Here is a 16296-nt window from a genome sequence, read left to right on the forward strand (position 1 = left end):
TTGGACTGTTCAAGTGACCTCTTAACTGCTTAACTTAGCTGCTCTCTCTGCCTTCAGTATTTCTGCCTTTCTCTTCCATCCTGTGAATTGTCACATTATCTTCCTTAAGTATATATCCTTTCTCCTCTCAAAAATCTTCAGTGACTGCCCATTGCCTAACAGGTAGAGTTCATTGTCTTTTGCCTTGCTTTCAAGACTCTTCACAATCTGACACTGACCTCCCTTCCCACACCCAACATTCCATCTAAACCTAATAATCTTAGGCATTGTACTCACCAGATTCCATTCCTTTTCTCATGCTATTTCCTTTTACTGGAATGATGTGCCCTCTCTCTTACCTATTAATTTCTTATCCTCCATTAAAGTCTTTTAAATGCTACCTTCTCCATGAATTCTTCCCTGGTTCCCCTTTTCAGTAACAACCTGTGCCTCGACATTTACCACTTTATTTTGTATCTTTCTAATCCATTTAAGATGTAACATGATGTTTTTAAATTATCTATGTGTGACTCCCCATTCCCAAACTGTAAATCCCAAGAAGACAGGGGTCATGTCTTATAAACCTGTAAACTTTGTGCCTCAGTGCCTAGGCCTAGTACAGTGTTCTATACACATTAGGTGCTTAATAAATGTTTGTTGGATGAATGAGTAAATTCCAGATTAAACACATGGTTTTACATATTTTAGGAAAATGAGACTGAAAAATCTGAGAGTGATGTGGTTGATGATGTGCCAGAGATACAAGATACAGTGCAAGTCATACCTGGCAGTGAGCTCCTCTGGAGGATAAACACAAGGCCTCCAAATTCTTCTCAGGTAAATGCATAGTGGAATAATAACACTTGGTTTACAAGATTATTTCTGAGCACATAATCCTAATGTTAGTAAGGTAGGGATACTTATGGTTCAGTGCTGTTTTCATCTTTTAAGAAGAGGATTTAGAGGATAGGATCTGGAGGCAGGACAGATCTGAGAATGTAGGAATTGTGAGGTTTGGCCCTTCACAGAGAGACTGAAAGAGGTATGGAGATGCTTAGTCATGCTGTCTTAGAAAAACAGGGATATGAGTTTGCATGCCTAATCTTAGCCTTAAACTGGCTGTCACAAAATGATATTTGAGGGACTCTTGATTGTCAACCTCAGATCCATGGACCCAGGGAGTCGGTGAACTTGAATGAGGGAGAAAATTACATTTTAATTTTCACCAATCACTGAAATTTAGCATTTCTCTCAGTTGTGAATGTAGGCAACAAAAAATTTTGAGAAGGGGACCATAGGCTTAACCAGGCTGGCAAAGAAGTCTGTGATGCCAAAAAGAGTTAAGAAACTCTGGTTTAAAGATGAATTTTTCTGAATTATTTTGAACAACAAAACATAATCTTCCTCATTTTTGTCTTTGTAATCCCAGTGCCTTGCACAGGTAGTTGTTTAATAATTTTTTGTTGAACTTAAATATTAAGCATGTTCCTTTTAATGATTGAATCAAAGATGAAAATATTTGTAATTTTCTACTAGCACTGCCTACTAAAATTATAGCTTTAAACAAAACCAACAAAAAAACACATGATTATGTCAATAGCTGCAGAATAAGCATTCTTTGAAATACAGTTCTCATTTATCTTAAAAACCCTAACCACATAAACACAGGGAGTGTCTTTCTTTATTTTAATTAAAAGTATATATCTGAAAATAAGAACTGGTTGGGGCGGCCAGGTGGCGCAGTGAGTAAGAGCACCGGCCCCGGTGTCGGGAGACCTGGGATCGGTTCCGGCCTCAGATACTTAGCACCCACACAAAATAACTGGCTGTGTAACCTTGAGCAAGTTACTTAACCCCATTGCTTTTAAAAAAAAGAAAGAAAGAAAGAAAATAAGAACTGGCATTATTTGGAATGGAGAAATGCTAAAAACATGTCCTATAAAACAGTGGTAAAGCAAGGATTATTATTTACTTTCTTCATTATTATTTGACAGTATGCTACAAATACTAGTAATACACTAAAGCAGGAGAGAAATAGTAAATGTCTAAATATCATTAAAGAGGAGATGAAATAATTCCCCTTTGCAGATGACCTTGGTGTTTGCTTAGAAGACTTCATAGAATTAAGGAAGAAACTAATTGAAACAATAGCTTCAGTAAAGCATCACAATACAAAATATATCCACAAAATTTATCAGCATTTCTACATAATTACTCACAAAATAAAGAGGAAATTATGAAGTCTCTTTTAAAAAAGCTATAAAATACATAAAACATTTGAGAATTAACCTACCAAGACACACTTAGGACTTGAGTAATTACATTGTAAAACACTCTTTACAGAAAGAAAGAAAAGAATTGAAAAATTATTCATTATTGATAGGCAGGACCAATATAATAAAAATTACAATACTACAGTTATTTTGCAAATTTAATGCTTTGCCAAACTACTAGGAAGTTACTTTAAAGAACTAGACAAAATAACATTACATTTGAAGAATGAAAGGTCTAAGATCTCAAGGGAAATAATGAAGGAAAAAATAAAGTAGGAATGAAAGGAATCTGTCATTACCAGACACCAAACCTTGTTTTAGAGGAATAATCATTAAAAGATGAGAAGCAGCATGACCTCGTGAAAAGAGAACAATCATCTTAGGATGACTTGCATTCAGTTTTTGCCTTGGTACATGCTGGCTTTGTAACCTTGAGAAAATCCTTTAACCTCTTAGTGCTCCAAGAAATCCTCTAAGACTCATAGTTGCTAATCTTCATTGGTAGAGAAGATTTTCTCAGGCTGTGCTCCTTACATCGATGAAATCACAAGTCTGGATGGAGAGAGATTGTCAAAACTGTTTGGTCTATGAAAGGGAAAGAAAGAGAGAAAGAGAGAGAGAGAGAGAGAGAGAGAGAGAGAGAGAGAGAGAGAGAGAGAGGAGAGAGAGAAAGAAAGGAAGGAAGAGGAAGAAAGGAAGGAAGGAAGAAAGAAAGAAAGAAAGAAAGAAAGAAAGAAAGAAAGAAAGAAAGAAAGAAAGAAAGAAAGAAAGAAAGAAAGAAAGAAAGAAAAGTAGATCAAAACAAAGTGGATAATCAAAATCCAGAAGCACTCTGTATTTTAGCCTTATGTTGGATTAACCCAAGAACTCAAATATTGGCAAAATACCTCTTATTTGATAAGAAATTCTAGGAAAACTAGAAAGTATTTTGACACAAAATGGGTTTTAGACCAGTCATTTACATCACATACTACAATAAGTACCAACTGAATAAGTGACCTAAACTAGAGAAGAGAAGGGCATAGATACCTTTTGGATCTATAATTAGAGGAAGAATTTATAACTAAATAAAGGATAGAAATGTCATAAAAGAAAAAGATAATTTACCCAATAGGTAAGTGGTCAAAGGATAAGAACAATTTTCGAAAGAAAGAATACTGTTGTCAATGATATAAAAATGTTGCTAAGATGACAAAAGATGGAAATAGTATCGGGGAAGCTATGGAAAGACAGCAAACTAACAGTATTGTTGGAATTATGAATTGATTTAACTGTATCAGATATAACTTTTGAATTATTAAAATTATTAAACTTTTCTCATTCACTAATCCCCCAATTTTCTCATTCACTAATCCAAGGGTAAATATCAAAGATAGAAAAAAATGATCCTCTACTTAATGGGATTTTCAGAGTAGCACTTTTGTGGTAGTATAAAAACTGGACTCAGAGTGGATGCCCATTGATTGGGAAATGGCAGAACAAGTTGTGGTAATTGAATAGAACAGAGTAAGAAGTGATGAATATGCAGGATTGAGAAGAACAAGAATTGCTGCAGTACAGCAGCAGAACCAAGAGACCAGTATATGTAGTTGAATGCAATAACTAATTTTGGTCCCAGGCAACAGGTGATAAAGTGTCTTATTTTATATTTAAAGCTGATTCAGGGAAAATTTTTTTGTTCTCGGTTTTTTTTTTCTGGCATAATGATCTCAGCTTAAAAATTAAAGCCTGGTATACAAAAATAAATGGCATTAATTGTAATAGCTTTTTCCATGTGTATTTTTTCCCAGATGTATAATTTTACCAGTTTTACTGTGAGTCTCAATGAACTAGAAAAGGGCATGGAAAAGATTTTAGCTCCTACAGATTGCCGCCTTCGTCCAGATATCAGAGGCATGGAAAACGGTAACCTGGGTATGTGTTTATTGTTGAATTATTATAACCTCCTCTGTTTTTAGCTTCATTGTACATTGTTACCTATGCTAAAATCATGCAGGCACTTCAGACAGACATCTTTAAACCAGCTGTTCCCAGTCTAGTTAAGATAATCCAGAGTGTCTTCAAGGGATGTTGTGCAATATTGAAAAATAAATTTAATTTTCTCTAATTAAAAAAAAGCAAATAAATACCACTGTCACTTAGCAAGCACTTAATAAGTATTTAACTATGTGCCAGACTTTGGACTGAGGGCTGGACATACAAAGAAAAGCAAAAAGTCCAGTCCCTGCCTTGGAGGAGCTTACATTCTAGTGGAGCACGGAATGTGTAAGTAACTAGGTATGTACAAGACGCTATAGAGGGCAGAGGAGAAGTAATCTGAAGAATGAAGGCATTGTCATTTGAATACACTGGCAAAGGCCTCCTGCTAGAGGTAGCCTTTGAACTGAACCTTTAAGAAGCTATGAGGCAGAGGTGAGCCAACCACTTTTACTGGGTGGAGAGTACTTCAAACTCGAACAAAGCTGTGTTGAGCATAGCAACTCCTCCTAAATTGGTTGTCATTGCTGGGTTTGTTTATCTGCCATATTATCCCCTATTGTTCTTTCCTGCGATGTACAAACCTTTGTATTCAGCTTTTTCATTCATACTAGTAGCATGAAGTTTAATAAGACGGAGATGCTAAAGCTATTGATTATGTTTTAAAAAGGATAGAGAATCAAGAACAATACCTTGTTATTGAAGTTTTTTCTTTTGTCTCTTATACTTTTTGGTTTTATTATCATGAAATGTAGCACTGTCCATAATTTTCTAACCACGATGAAATTTAATTTGGAGTTTTCCAATTTAATCTTTTTTTTAGCTTAGACTTTTCAAAAAAAAGAAAAAGCCGATCCTTTTTTCCATTATATCTTTTCATTTATGTTTTTTGTCTCTATATATTTTATTTAGAAATGAATTTCTTCTATTCAGATTTATTTCTAAAGAGGTACTCATGTATTCTAGATTTAGCCAGTCAGGAGAAAGAAAGACTAGAAGAAAAGCAAAGAGAAGCCCGGAAGGAGCGTGCCAAAGATGAGGTAGAATGGCATACAAGGTAAGCTTTAAAGAGGATGGTGTAAAGAAACCAGGTTGATGTATTTTGAGAAAAGTCTATCTGGTCCACAAGCCTCTTTCTACTCAAATGTATTATAACTTATTAACCAGAAAAAAAATAAACTAAACTCTTGAGAAACTTATCACTTTATAGTCTAGCAACATGATGATGATGATGAAGAAGAATTCTTTGGTCTTAGTAGCCCATGAAACAAAAGTAGAAAATGATTCACTGTCTTGTGCAACTTCCCTTCTGCTTCTACAGTGATGAAAAAGGGGGTGCTTATTGCAAAGAATGAATCGTTTTTAGTGCCTGTGCATTATTATCACAGAGTGAAACACAGTTTTGATGGCCACAGCAACTCTTAAAAAGTTTTTAATTTTTAGACCAATACACATGTTGGTACCCTAAATGGGAGCTTCTTATCTGATACCAGCAAGTCAGCACATTAGAAGAATGTCAATATATACATTCTCATTATTAATGAAACCAGAAGATATGAGAAAGTTGCAGCTTAAATGGAAGAATGGCTCCTGACTATCCTTGAAGAAGTACATCAATAAAGTTGGTTGAATTAGTTTCACTCTGCATCCTAAGACAAGAAAAATAATTTTATGTGATAAATGTTCATTTTTCCTTGCAGTGCTCATGATAAGTGAAGATAATTATTAATTATATACCCATGTATTGCAGAGAATTACGAAGTAGAGAAATTTGCAAAAACCTCAATAAGAACATTCAGGTTAAGTCAGCATTTAGCCTTAATTCTAAGTAGCTTCAGTGCAAAGGTGGGCATAAGGAAAGATGGTGAAAAATACATTGGGAAATGTGAAGACTTATAGATATTATGGTCAAGAAGAGTCAAGAGGTACTATACAGGGTAAGCACTGAATAACTTCATAGTCACAAAAATGAAATTTATTAAGTCTTAACAGATAGGAAACATTTGATTACTAATGTAGGAGTCATTTTGACTGTGCAGTGAAGCACTATAATTACAGCTTCTTACAATCAGTATCAAAATTGAAGAAAAGATAAAAATGCAAAGATGATAGGACATGCAATTAAACAACTTTTACTAGAAATTTAAATAGCCCAAAACTTACCTTACAGGCAGCTAAGTGGAAAGGTGGATAGAATTTGGACTTAAGAATCAGGAAATCCTGAGTTCAAATTCAGACACTTACTCGCTGTGTCACCTGGGACAGCCTTTTGTGTTTCAATTTCCTTATCTGTAAAATAGAGATAATAGGGGTGGCTTGATGGTGCAGTGAATAGAGCACCAGCCCTGGAGTCAGGAGGACCTGAGTTCAAATTTAGCCTCAGACACAACACAAAAACCAGCCGTGTGACCTTGGGTAAGTCACTTAACCCCAATTGCCCTCCAAAAAATAAAATAAAATAGGGATGATAATAATAGTACCTCCCTCCCAATATTGTTGTGAGGACAAAATGAGATTTTGATCTTCACAACAACCCTGGGAGGTAGGTCCTATTATCATAACCGTTTTATAGTAGAAGTTGAAGCAGACAGAGGTTAAGAGATTTGTTTAGGGTCACACAGCTAGTAAGTATCTGAGACCAAATTTGAATTCACACCTTTATGACTCTAGGCTTAGTGCCCAGCAGCACTCAATGGGTGTGCCACCTAGCAGCCATATCACCTTAGCCAGTCAAGCAAGAAACATGGAAACAGAGGTATGAAATATAAATTTCACTTGTAAAATCTTATAAAGGAAGATAGTGTAAAATTATGAATAATAGCTCCTTACCCCCCAAAACAAGGAGAAATAAAAGAGAAAAAAATGTTTACAGAAAGCTTCTATGAGACCCAGTTAAGCCAAATCCAAGCCAAAAGCATTTTAAGATGAAAATAGGAGTACAATAAATAGATGATGAATGGAAGAGATCTGTCAACATAGTGATAGCAAATTATATTCCTCATCTTTGACTATGGAACCACCATGTTTATTGTATGTGGACGTAAAGATGGAAGTGATATTAAATAAAGCAAAAATGGGAAAAAAAAAAGCTTGGGCCAGACCAAATTCTCTCAATCCCTCCCTTCCCCCTCTCCCTTTGAAAAGGCAAGTAATTTCATATAGATTATACATGTGCAGTCATGCAAAATATATTTCCATGTTATGAAGAAAAAAACCCAGACAAAAACAAAACAAGAAAAATAAAGTTAAAAGGTCTGTTTCAATCTGCAGTCAAACTCCATCAGTTTTCTGGTGGGTAGCATTTTTCATCATAAGTCCAGAATTGTCTTGGATCATTGTGTTGACCAGAATAGCTAAGTCATTCACAGTTGATCATTGTACAGTATTTGCCGTTTCTATGTACAGTGTTCTCCTAAGTTCTGTTCACTTCACTTTGCATCCAGTTTATATGTCTTTCCAGGTTTCTCTGAAAGTTATTTTGTTGGTCATTTTAAAAAAAAATTAATTTACTTTTAGTTTTCAGTATTCACTTCCATAAGATTTTGAGTTCCAGATTTTCTCTCTATCTCTCCCTTCCCCTCACCCCAAGAGAGCATGTATTATGATTACCCCTTCTCCCAATCTGCCCTTCCTTCTATCACCCCCACCCCTTCTCTTATCCCCTTTCCCTTCTATTTTCCTGTAGGCCAAGATATATTTCTGTACACCATTGCCTGTATATCTTATTTCCCAGTTGCATATAAAAACATTCTTTTTTAAAACTGAGTTCCACATTCTCTCTCTTGCTCCCTCACCACCCACCATCATTGAGAAGGCAAGCAATTCAGTATAGGTTATACATGTGTAGTCATGTAAAACACTTCCATAACAGTCATGTTGTCAAAGGCTAACTATATTTCCCTCCATCCTATCCAGACCCCCATTTATTCTGTTCTCTTCTTTGACCCTGTCCCTCTTCAAAAGTGTTTGCTTCTAATTACCCCCTCCTCCCATTTCCCCCCCCCCTTCTGTCATTCCCCCTACTTTCCTGTGTGGTAAGATATACTTCCATACCCAATTGAGTGTGTATGTTATTCCCTCCTTAAGCCAAATCCTATGATAGTAAGGATCACTCCCCCTTCCCCTCCATTGTAAAAGTTTGATTAGAGAAAGATTATTATAAAGTAGTTGAATATTTCTATTTTTTCTACTCTCCCCCCCAGTAGTTTAAGTATTCTAAAGTATTTAGAGATTTAAGTATTTTTCCCCCACTGCAAGATCCAGTAAAAATTAATGACATTCCCTTGACTAAACTATTCTGAAATCAGTTCTTGGTTCCTAGGACCAATCCCCTTTGTATGTTATTGTTTTAAAGCCTAAGATTCATACTTGAAAGCTGCCTTTTATACCAGATAGGTTAGTAATTTAATAATCAAATTGTACTTTTTCTTTCTTAACTTTTGAGACTTAGTAAAGCATCAGTTTGAAGGTTTTTGGTTTTTTAATCCAGATACAGATTAAGAGAACATGTATATAATGTACTGATGTGGTCAGATTTGTTTCATCCATAGTTATAAACACTTCTATTTTGTTAGGACATTTGAACATATTTCATGGGGTTTTTGTTTATGTGATTATCTTCAGTTTCATAGTTAGATTAGGAGTGTCATATTAAATCCATGAAAATGAAAGGATTTTGCTTTGCCAATCTATTAAATTCTTAATTAAAAGGCTGTAAGACTCTAAAACAAGTATGATTTCTTGTTTAGCCCAGGGTAAGCTGTCCCAGAGGGGAATGCATCCTAAGATTCATATAGCTTCCCCTTTTGGATCTTTTGACAAAATGCCTTATACTTTTCTTGAGGAGAAGATAGAGGAATGAATTAAAAGAGAAGACAGTCACATGAATTCAGAAGTGGTGAGATGGCCCCATTCAAAGAGTAGTTAATAATGGTTCAGTTTCACTGTGGCAAGAGGTATCTCAAAGGGGAGCACCCTAAGGATCTCTGCTTAGCTCTGTGCTGCTTAATGTTTTTACCAATAATAGTCTGATTATCAAATTTGCAGATACTAAGCTGGGAGAGATAGTTAATGCAGTAGATGACAGGATCCAAATGGATGGCCAGAGTATTACCATACCTAATAAGACAAAATTCAGTAAGGATAAATGTAAAGGTTTTGAACTTGGGTAGAAGAAATCACCTTAAGTTTAAGATAGAGGAAGAATGAGCAGATAGAAATTCTGAAAAAAGATCCAGGGCTTTTGGTGGATTGAAAGCTCCATATGAGTTAACAGTGTAACATTCAGCCTGAAAAAGAAATAGCAAACTTCTGGGAATAGGAAGTTGGTAGTCCCCCTGCACCCCTCCCCCCTCCTATTACCTGCCTGGAAGATGGTGGTGTCCTGCGCTGGGCAGTATGGCGAAAGGATTTTGCAGACTGGAAAGGGGTTGAACGGGAGCCACTGAGATGGTAAGGGTTGTGTCACGTGAGAATGGATTGAAGGAACTGATGTTTTTAGCCTTCAGAAAAGAGGAATCTGAGGGGATAGGAGAGCTGTCTGTAAGAATTCAACAGTAGAAGAGGGATTAGATTTGTTCAGTTTGGCTGAGGGGGGGAGGAGCAGAACAACAGTTGTAAGTTGCGGAGAGGACAGTTGGGCTTGAGGTCAAGAAAAGCTTCACTTAACCCCGTCCAAAAGTGGAATGAGCTGCCTCAAGAGGATGTGGGTTCTCTTTCCTCGGAAGTCTTCAAGTATATATTGGGCAGCCAATCGTCGCGTATGTCAAAGTTAGGTATTCCTTTCTTGTATGAGATGATAGTTATAAAAAACACTTGGCCTATATAAAATTTTTTAAAAATTCTTTTTCCCTAAGCAAAGTAGCACAGAATAGGACTAATCTGTTTTCAGCAGCTTAAATAAAAGTAAGGTAGGCCAGGTTTAGCCCTTGAGATGTCCCTGAGGGTTGTTTGATTTAGTTTAAAATATTGTTATTACTTTATTATTGAAAATTCTCAATATCTTCTGCCTTTGGGCCAACTACCCATTGCTCATCCCGAAATCTAGTGGGGTTTCAAGGAAACAACATCCCTGTCATTATGTTTAGAAGCCAAGACTTAAGTTTAAAATGACTATGGACTTCATTTTTTTTTTCTTTTTGCCTTTAGTTTGAAAATTCTTGAGGTAATAGTAAAGAAACTTTTATCTTGTGAAATTAATCTTATATTTAGATAAATATATACATACATATAACATAGCTGCACATTTTTTACATCATCATGTTACTAATATTTGCAATTTCAAACAGAAATGTCAGTAAGCCTCATTGGATTTATTTGCTATCTTAGACTGCATTTTTTTTTAAATTCTAAAGGAGAGATCATTTTGGGGGAGAATTGAAATTGTAAATAATAGGAAGAATCAGTCATCTCAACTTCATAGCATAAAAATCTAGATCCAGAAGGGAAATCAGAGGTCATTTTGATGCAGAAATGGTTTTCTCTTTCAGTGAAATGTTTTCTTATCCATCTTTATTTTCTGTAGGTGGTTTTATCAAGGCATTAATCCATATACTGGGAGTTCTGACTGGTTATATTCAGGTGGATACTTTGACAGAAATTTCTCAGACTGCCCAGATATATACTGAACCATTGGAACAGATTCTTCAGGACATGAAGAAGTCACACCCCACTTCAAGCCAGCTCCTCTGGTTTTGTTAATAGCGGAAGCCAGCTTTTATAACAGCAATTTTAATGGAAATAGCATCATTCACTGATCAAGGATTTCATTCTTATTAATTTTTTGATTGCCAAAAATTTAATTGCTATTGTGTTCTCTTCATAAAGTTGCACTTAAAATCATCAAGTTTTCACTAAGTTTTAAAAAGGAAAATTCTTTGTGATTCCCTTTTATGTGACAGACGTTGACTGTGGCTGGTTTAGTTTACAAGCACTCTCTTAACTCTGTAACAACATTTAAAGAAGTAACAGGAAGATGTCGATGTTTCTACTCGTAGTGAAGCAAAAAAGGGTTTCTTCAAGTATTCCGAAGTTGAACCAGTGACAATAAATATTATGAGAGGAGAAAAGATGGCTCTTGGAAACCATCCCCAGAGGCATAAAGGACTGAAGTAAAGAACTACTCATAAAATGATGGTCATCCAGAGGCGAATATATACTAAACACAGAATGTCAGACTGAATTGAATAAAAAGCTGCCAAATTACATATTTTGTCATTTGGGGGGGGAGGGTACTGTGAGCATTACTTAAACAAATACTAATGACAAAATAACTAAATTAGCATTTTGGTCATAAGCAAGGTATGCATTAATCAACATCTATGAACAATCCAAAGTAAGACATTATCATTACAAAATAGAATGATTAAAAATGTTGACAGAAACATGGAAGAAAAATACCCAAGGCTGCTTTTGGCCAAGTTTGAATAAGTCAAGCCTTTAGAGTTTGGTACTATTTATATTCTACACTGACTTTTCATTCTGGAAAAGGCATTTGCCTATATCTAGTCAGTTTGGAAAGTGCTTTGTATGTGTTCATAGAATCATTGTGTTTTTTTCCCCTTAATATGCATGTTCTAAAACATTACTGAATCACATCTGATTGTTTGAGGGAGGGGGTAGGGGAGGGCAGAATTTACTTAAAATGGTGTAACTAGAATTATTTAAGAAATAATGGGTATAATATCTGTCTAAGCACATATGGTCATCAAAATGACTTATTTTTCTTTGTGTAGAAATGTCAAAGCCATATAATGTCAGAGTTATTTGAATTGCAGATCAATTTATTGTATATATATACATATATACATATATATGTAATATTATTGAGTTAGGTTACAAAGTCATACATTTCTGAAGAAAAGGGATTATAGTTTTGTGTTTGGCTTGAATATTATGTTTGCAATTAAAACACTTTTTAAAGTCAAGACTTGTTTTGAAAGCTTTTAATTTGGTTACCATTAGAAACTGGAAAGCAGCTGTGTTATTGCTAAATCTATAGTCATTCAAAGATGGCTGTCTTTCCCTATACCAACAACTTTACATAGTCTTAAAATGGACCTGAAAGTTGATTTCTAAATGCATTGGAGGATTCGTGTGCATGATATTTTTCACAAAGTAGATTTTGAAGTATCTGTTAATGCAAAATATAATAAAGAAGTCAGGGGGGGATATTTTGCGTGTGTGTAAAACCAGGCACTTCAGGTAAAGAAAGCAATAGTTGTGGTGGGGTCTTCGTCTAAGCATGCAGGTAAGTTATAAAAATCAAAGACAAATAAGGGTATGTACCCAAAGTGCATTCACATTTGCTGTATTTTGGAGATGAACAACATTTTATTTATCTTGCTGTTTTGAATTGGGAGGCAGCATGGCAAAGCTAGCATCGAAGCCCAGAAGCCCTGGTTTCAAGTCCTGCCTCTGACAAATATTGGCTATGACTGGGCAAGTAAGTCATTTAACCTCTCAGTGCTATAACTCCCCTCACTTGGGAGTTCCCCATACCAGTAAAAAATCACAGATACAATAGAGTCCTCATCCCAGTCTCTATCCCTAACAAAAGTGGGTTCTTTTTATTGTTAGATAATCAACCTGGTAATAAATAATTTGGCATTTGGAAGGCTTGGAGAGGCATAATTAAGATAATGTAGCCCTGCTAAGAACACTGGTTCCTATGTACTTTCTTTGAAAAGAAAAAGAAGCTTAGTAGCAAAGAACATTAATAATGTTTTAATCGCTTTTATATTTCTTGTTTAATGCTTCTTTTTTCATATCCATGCTTGTAAAATGCTTAACATGTGAAAGTACCCAAAGTTGATCATCATTCTTGTAAAACATTAGGATAAAGTGAAATGTTCTTTGTTAGAACTTTAATGACAAAAGTTCTTTTAAAGTATGGTCATACTTTTTAGAAAGTATTGATACGATTTTTGTCTGATGCAGAAATTGTATATTTGTATTTTGAATAGTGACCTATGTTTAGTAGACATTAAAAAAAAGTCCCCCAAATTTCATTATTTTGCAAAATAACATTTTCATAATTAGGTCAAATAGATACCTTAAAATATCTTTAGACTACATCCCTTCCTCTTGAGGCTAATATTTTTTTGGTCATTTTTCCCAATTGAAACTAAAATACAGGCCACATTGTTGTTTTTCTCTAGGCATAATTACTGTATCCATTTGTAAAACCTGCAAATTAATTTTGTTGAGCCATTCAATGTTTCATAGATTAACAAAAAGCTGTCTAATGTCTGGGAAGGCTGGACAAATTTTTCTTTTGTTTTATTTGTTTAATAATTGTTTACATTATAGTGCCCAACACAGTATTTGTATGGGGTAGCCTGGGGCTACCTTCCTAAGTGAAAGACTGCTTTTTAAGAAACTAAAGCCAAGGACATAGTGAGGTCCTTAAGAATAAGCAGAACTTTTACCCTCGGAATACTTGCCTCAGTTCAGGTGAATAAACTGATGGAGAGACCATGGAAGTTTGTGCTCCCCATCCCCACCTTGCCTCTAAGGCTGCCCTAGAAACCAAAACACCTCCAAAATACTTCATACCTCTATAAAAGGCCTGTAAGAGAAACAATGTAATTTTGGGAGAGTGCCAAAATATACTTTGTGCTTCTCTGTGACACAGAGAAGTAGAAGAAAAAAAAAAAACAAATGGATGGCACTAAGGATACCTTTAGTTGTTTGCACTTGGCAGGAATACTTGGAAGCTGAACTTGCCTTTCTCCTTATGATTTTCTCTTTGTACGTTCAGACTTATAATTCTTCCTGATATAGTGAAAATGAATTCCAAATGTCAGGATGGCTTTAGTGAAGAATGTAATAGGGAAAAGCATTCTGGGAAGCCTCTGGTTCACCATCATGTCCCTTAAGAGCATTCAACAAATGTCTGATAGTATTGTTATGTGATAATTGTTGGGACAACCCTTCTATTACCAGCAACGAAAGCTATTGAGCCAAGGTGAATGGAATGCTTGTCAGGCCGAATTGCTGTTGTTTTAGTACCTACTAGGTCTAAGTAATGAAATGTGAAATAGAATAAAATCAATGGGGAAAAAAAAAACTGCTCAAACTTTTTTGTAAAATGTCTTGTAGAAACAACTTAAGAGGTAACTGATATAGTGGGGGAAAAAAACCAGAATTAGAGTCAAAAGACCTAGGTTTAAATCCTACTTCTGCTGCTAACTTGCTTTGTGACCAGGGCAGACTTGCCCTTTCTGGGCCTTCGTTTTCCTGCCTAAAGGTCCTTTCCAGTTTTAAATCTTATGATCCTGTAATTTTGGAGTCTCCTCTTTTTGGGAAAGGACTGGAAATGAAGGACATATTTAAGTTACTTAGAAGTTTCAAGTTGGTAAAAGCTTTCCAGGGTTAAAAATATCCTTGTTGCTTCTAATCTTGGGTGCTAAGTTTTCTATCTTAGGATTTAAAAAGTGGATGTGAAGCAGTGTGTCAATAGAAAAGAAAAAGAGTCATCAATGGAAAAATCTCTGGAAAATCTTGATTTTCTTATGCTTCAACATTTGGATTTTTAAAAAACCTTCCAAAGATCTTTTCTATAACCTGAATGGTTATGAAAGATCACCAGTACATAGCTTGCTGGTAGTTGACATGTGATAACATGGTTTGTAATCATAGGCACAGCACACTAACTCACTCTTTTCTAACATTTTCTAAATTTATTCTGTTTTTATTGTCTTCCATGTACATACTGTCATTTTTTTTTCCAACATGAAAGCACCACTCCTTTTTCATCCCTTGGTATGAAGGCTAAAGAACAATACATAATTTGGTAAATTGTTACTTCGCCTCTTTTGAAAAAAAGTAAAACGTATCTTGGGGCAATGGTATACTTGAGCAATACTTAATTCTCTGTAAAGTGAGTGTATAGAACACAGACAATTGATTTGGATATGTTTTTATAGCATGTGGAAAAAAAATATGCTTTTGCTTCTACCCAGAATGCCAGCACACATCCTGAGTTACACTCTTATGGAGCCGCTTTTTTTGCCTTACATAATTGCTGTGCTTGGTTGATTCTTTCAAACACTGTGTTCATTTTATCAATGTTGCATGAAAATGTCAGACTATGAAAAATGCTTTAGTGAAATGGATTTATTTTTATAATATTTAATAACTGTCGATACCCATCTATATTAACAAAATCAGTCCTACTTTAGCTTTTTGGAGCAGTATGTACAGGTTTGTGGAGATGAATGTTAAACCCGTAGATCTGAATAAAGGTCCTTTTGAAGAACATTGGTTGTGTTTGGCATTTACTTTTTAATCTAATTTTTAAAAAATCATTTCATGCTGATTTCTCCTTTAGGGAAAGATTTACCAATCTGCTTCAGATAACTTACTTTGCCTTACCTATATTTGAACTATTTGTTTTTGAGGATCAGCATAAACAAATGACTTGTTTTGTAGTAGAGATTGACATGGTTGTAAGCAGATTAGACAATGCTTAATAACATTTTTCTGTTAATCAAGCATTACAGATGAAAGTACCTCAGAATTCATAGGGCAGCAGTGATTTATATTAATAATTCATTCTCTCTCCTGAGGGGCATGTCTTGTTGTTGAAAGAAATCAAATACCCCCAAATATTTATTATTTTTAGTAATTCAGAAGTTGTGATCTTAGAATTCTTCCTAGAATAGTTCTAAAAGTGACTGTTTGAACTCCAAATTTATTACTTCTTTATCCTCTCCAAAGTTGCATTTCTCGATAATTTCTAGCTATGCAATGGCAACATCAGGTAGAAAACAGGTCATGATACTATTATTATACTGTGTGTGCTATTATGGCCACCTTTATTTTGGGCTGAGGAAAGACCAAAACCACAGGGTTTTCTTTTTAATTTTGATTTTTCCCCTAGTATAATGCCTTTTTAAAATATTTGTTTTTAATATTTTTTTTTAATTTGAGTTCCCAATTTTCTCCCTGTTACCCTCTCCTTTATTGTGAAGGCAAGAAATGCAATATCAGTTATAGGTGTGAAATTACGCAAAACATTTCCTTGTTAGCCATGTTGCAAGATGAAGTGAAAAAAATTATGTTT

The 16296-nt window shown here is 35.0% G+C and overlaps 1 protein-coding gene across 6 annotated transcripts in view; it reads left to right on the forward strand.

Annotated features, from left to right (window-relative positions):
• OSBPL2 (oxysterol binding protein like 2) overlaps window positions 1-15491 on the forward strand; it is a 122052-nt gene extending 106561 nt beyond the window's left edge. For all 6 annotated transcript variants that reach the window (XM_069072538.1, XM_069072539.1, XM_069072535.1 and 3 more), the window contains 4 exons: window positions 688-816; window positions 4043-4166; window positions 5196-5286; window positions 10753-15491. In XM_069072538.1, coding sequence (XP_068928639.1) covers window positions 688-816; window positions 4043-4166; window positions 5196-5286; window positions 10753-10855 — 447 coding nt within the window. In that variant the 3' untranslated portion in view covers window positions 10856-15491. The remainder of the gene's footprint in view (window positions 1-687; window positions 817-4042; window positions 4167-5195; window positions 5287-10752) is intronic.
• Window positions 15492-16296: the final 805 nt, after the last annotated feature.

The sequence above is a fragment of the Petaurus breviceps genome, unplaced genomic scaffold (genome assembly GCF_028583685.1).
Source record: "Petaurus breviceps papuanus isolate PSGF00001 unplaced genomic scaffold, PetGlider_PUasm1.0 90847, whole genome shotgun sequence".
NCBI classification, from domain to species: Eukaryota; Metazoa; Chordata; class Mammalia; order Diprotodontia; family Petauridae; genus Petaurus; species Petaurus breviceps.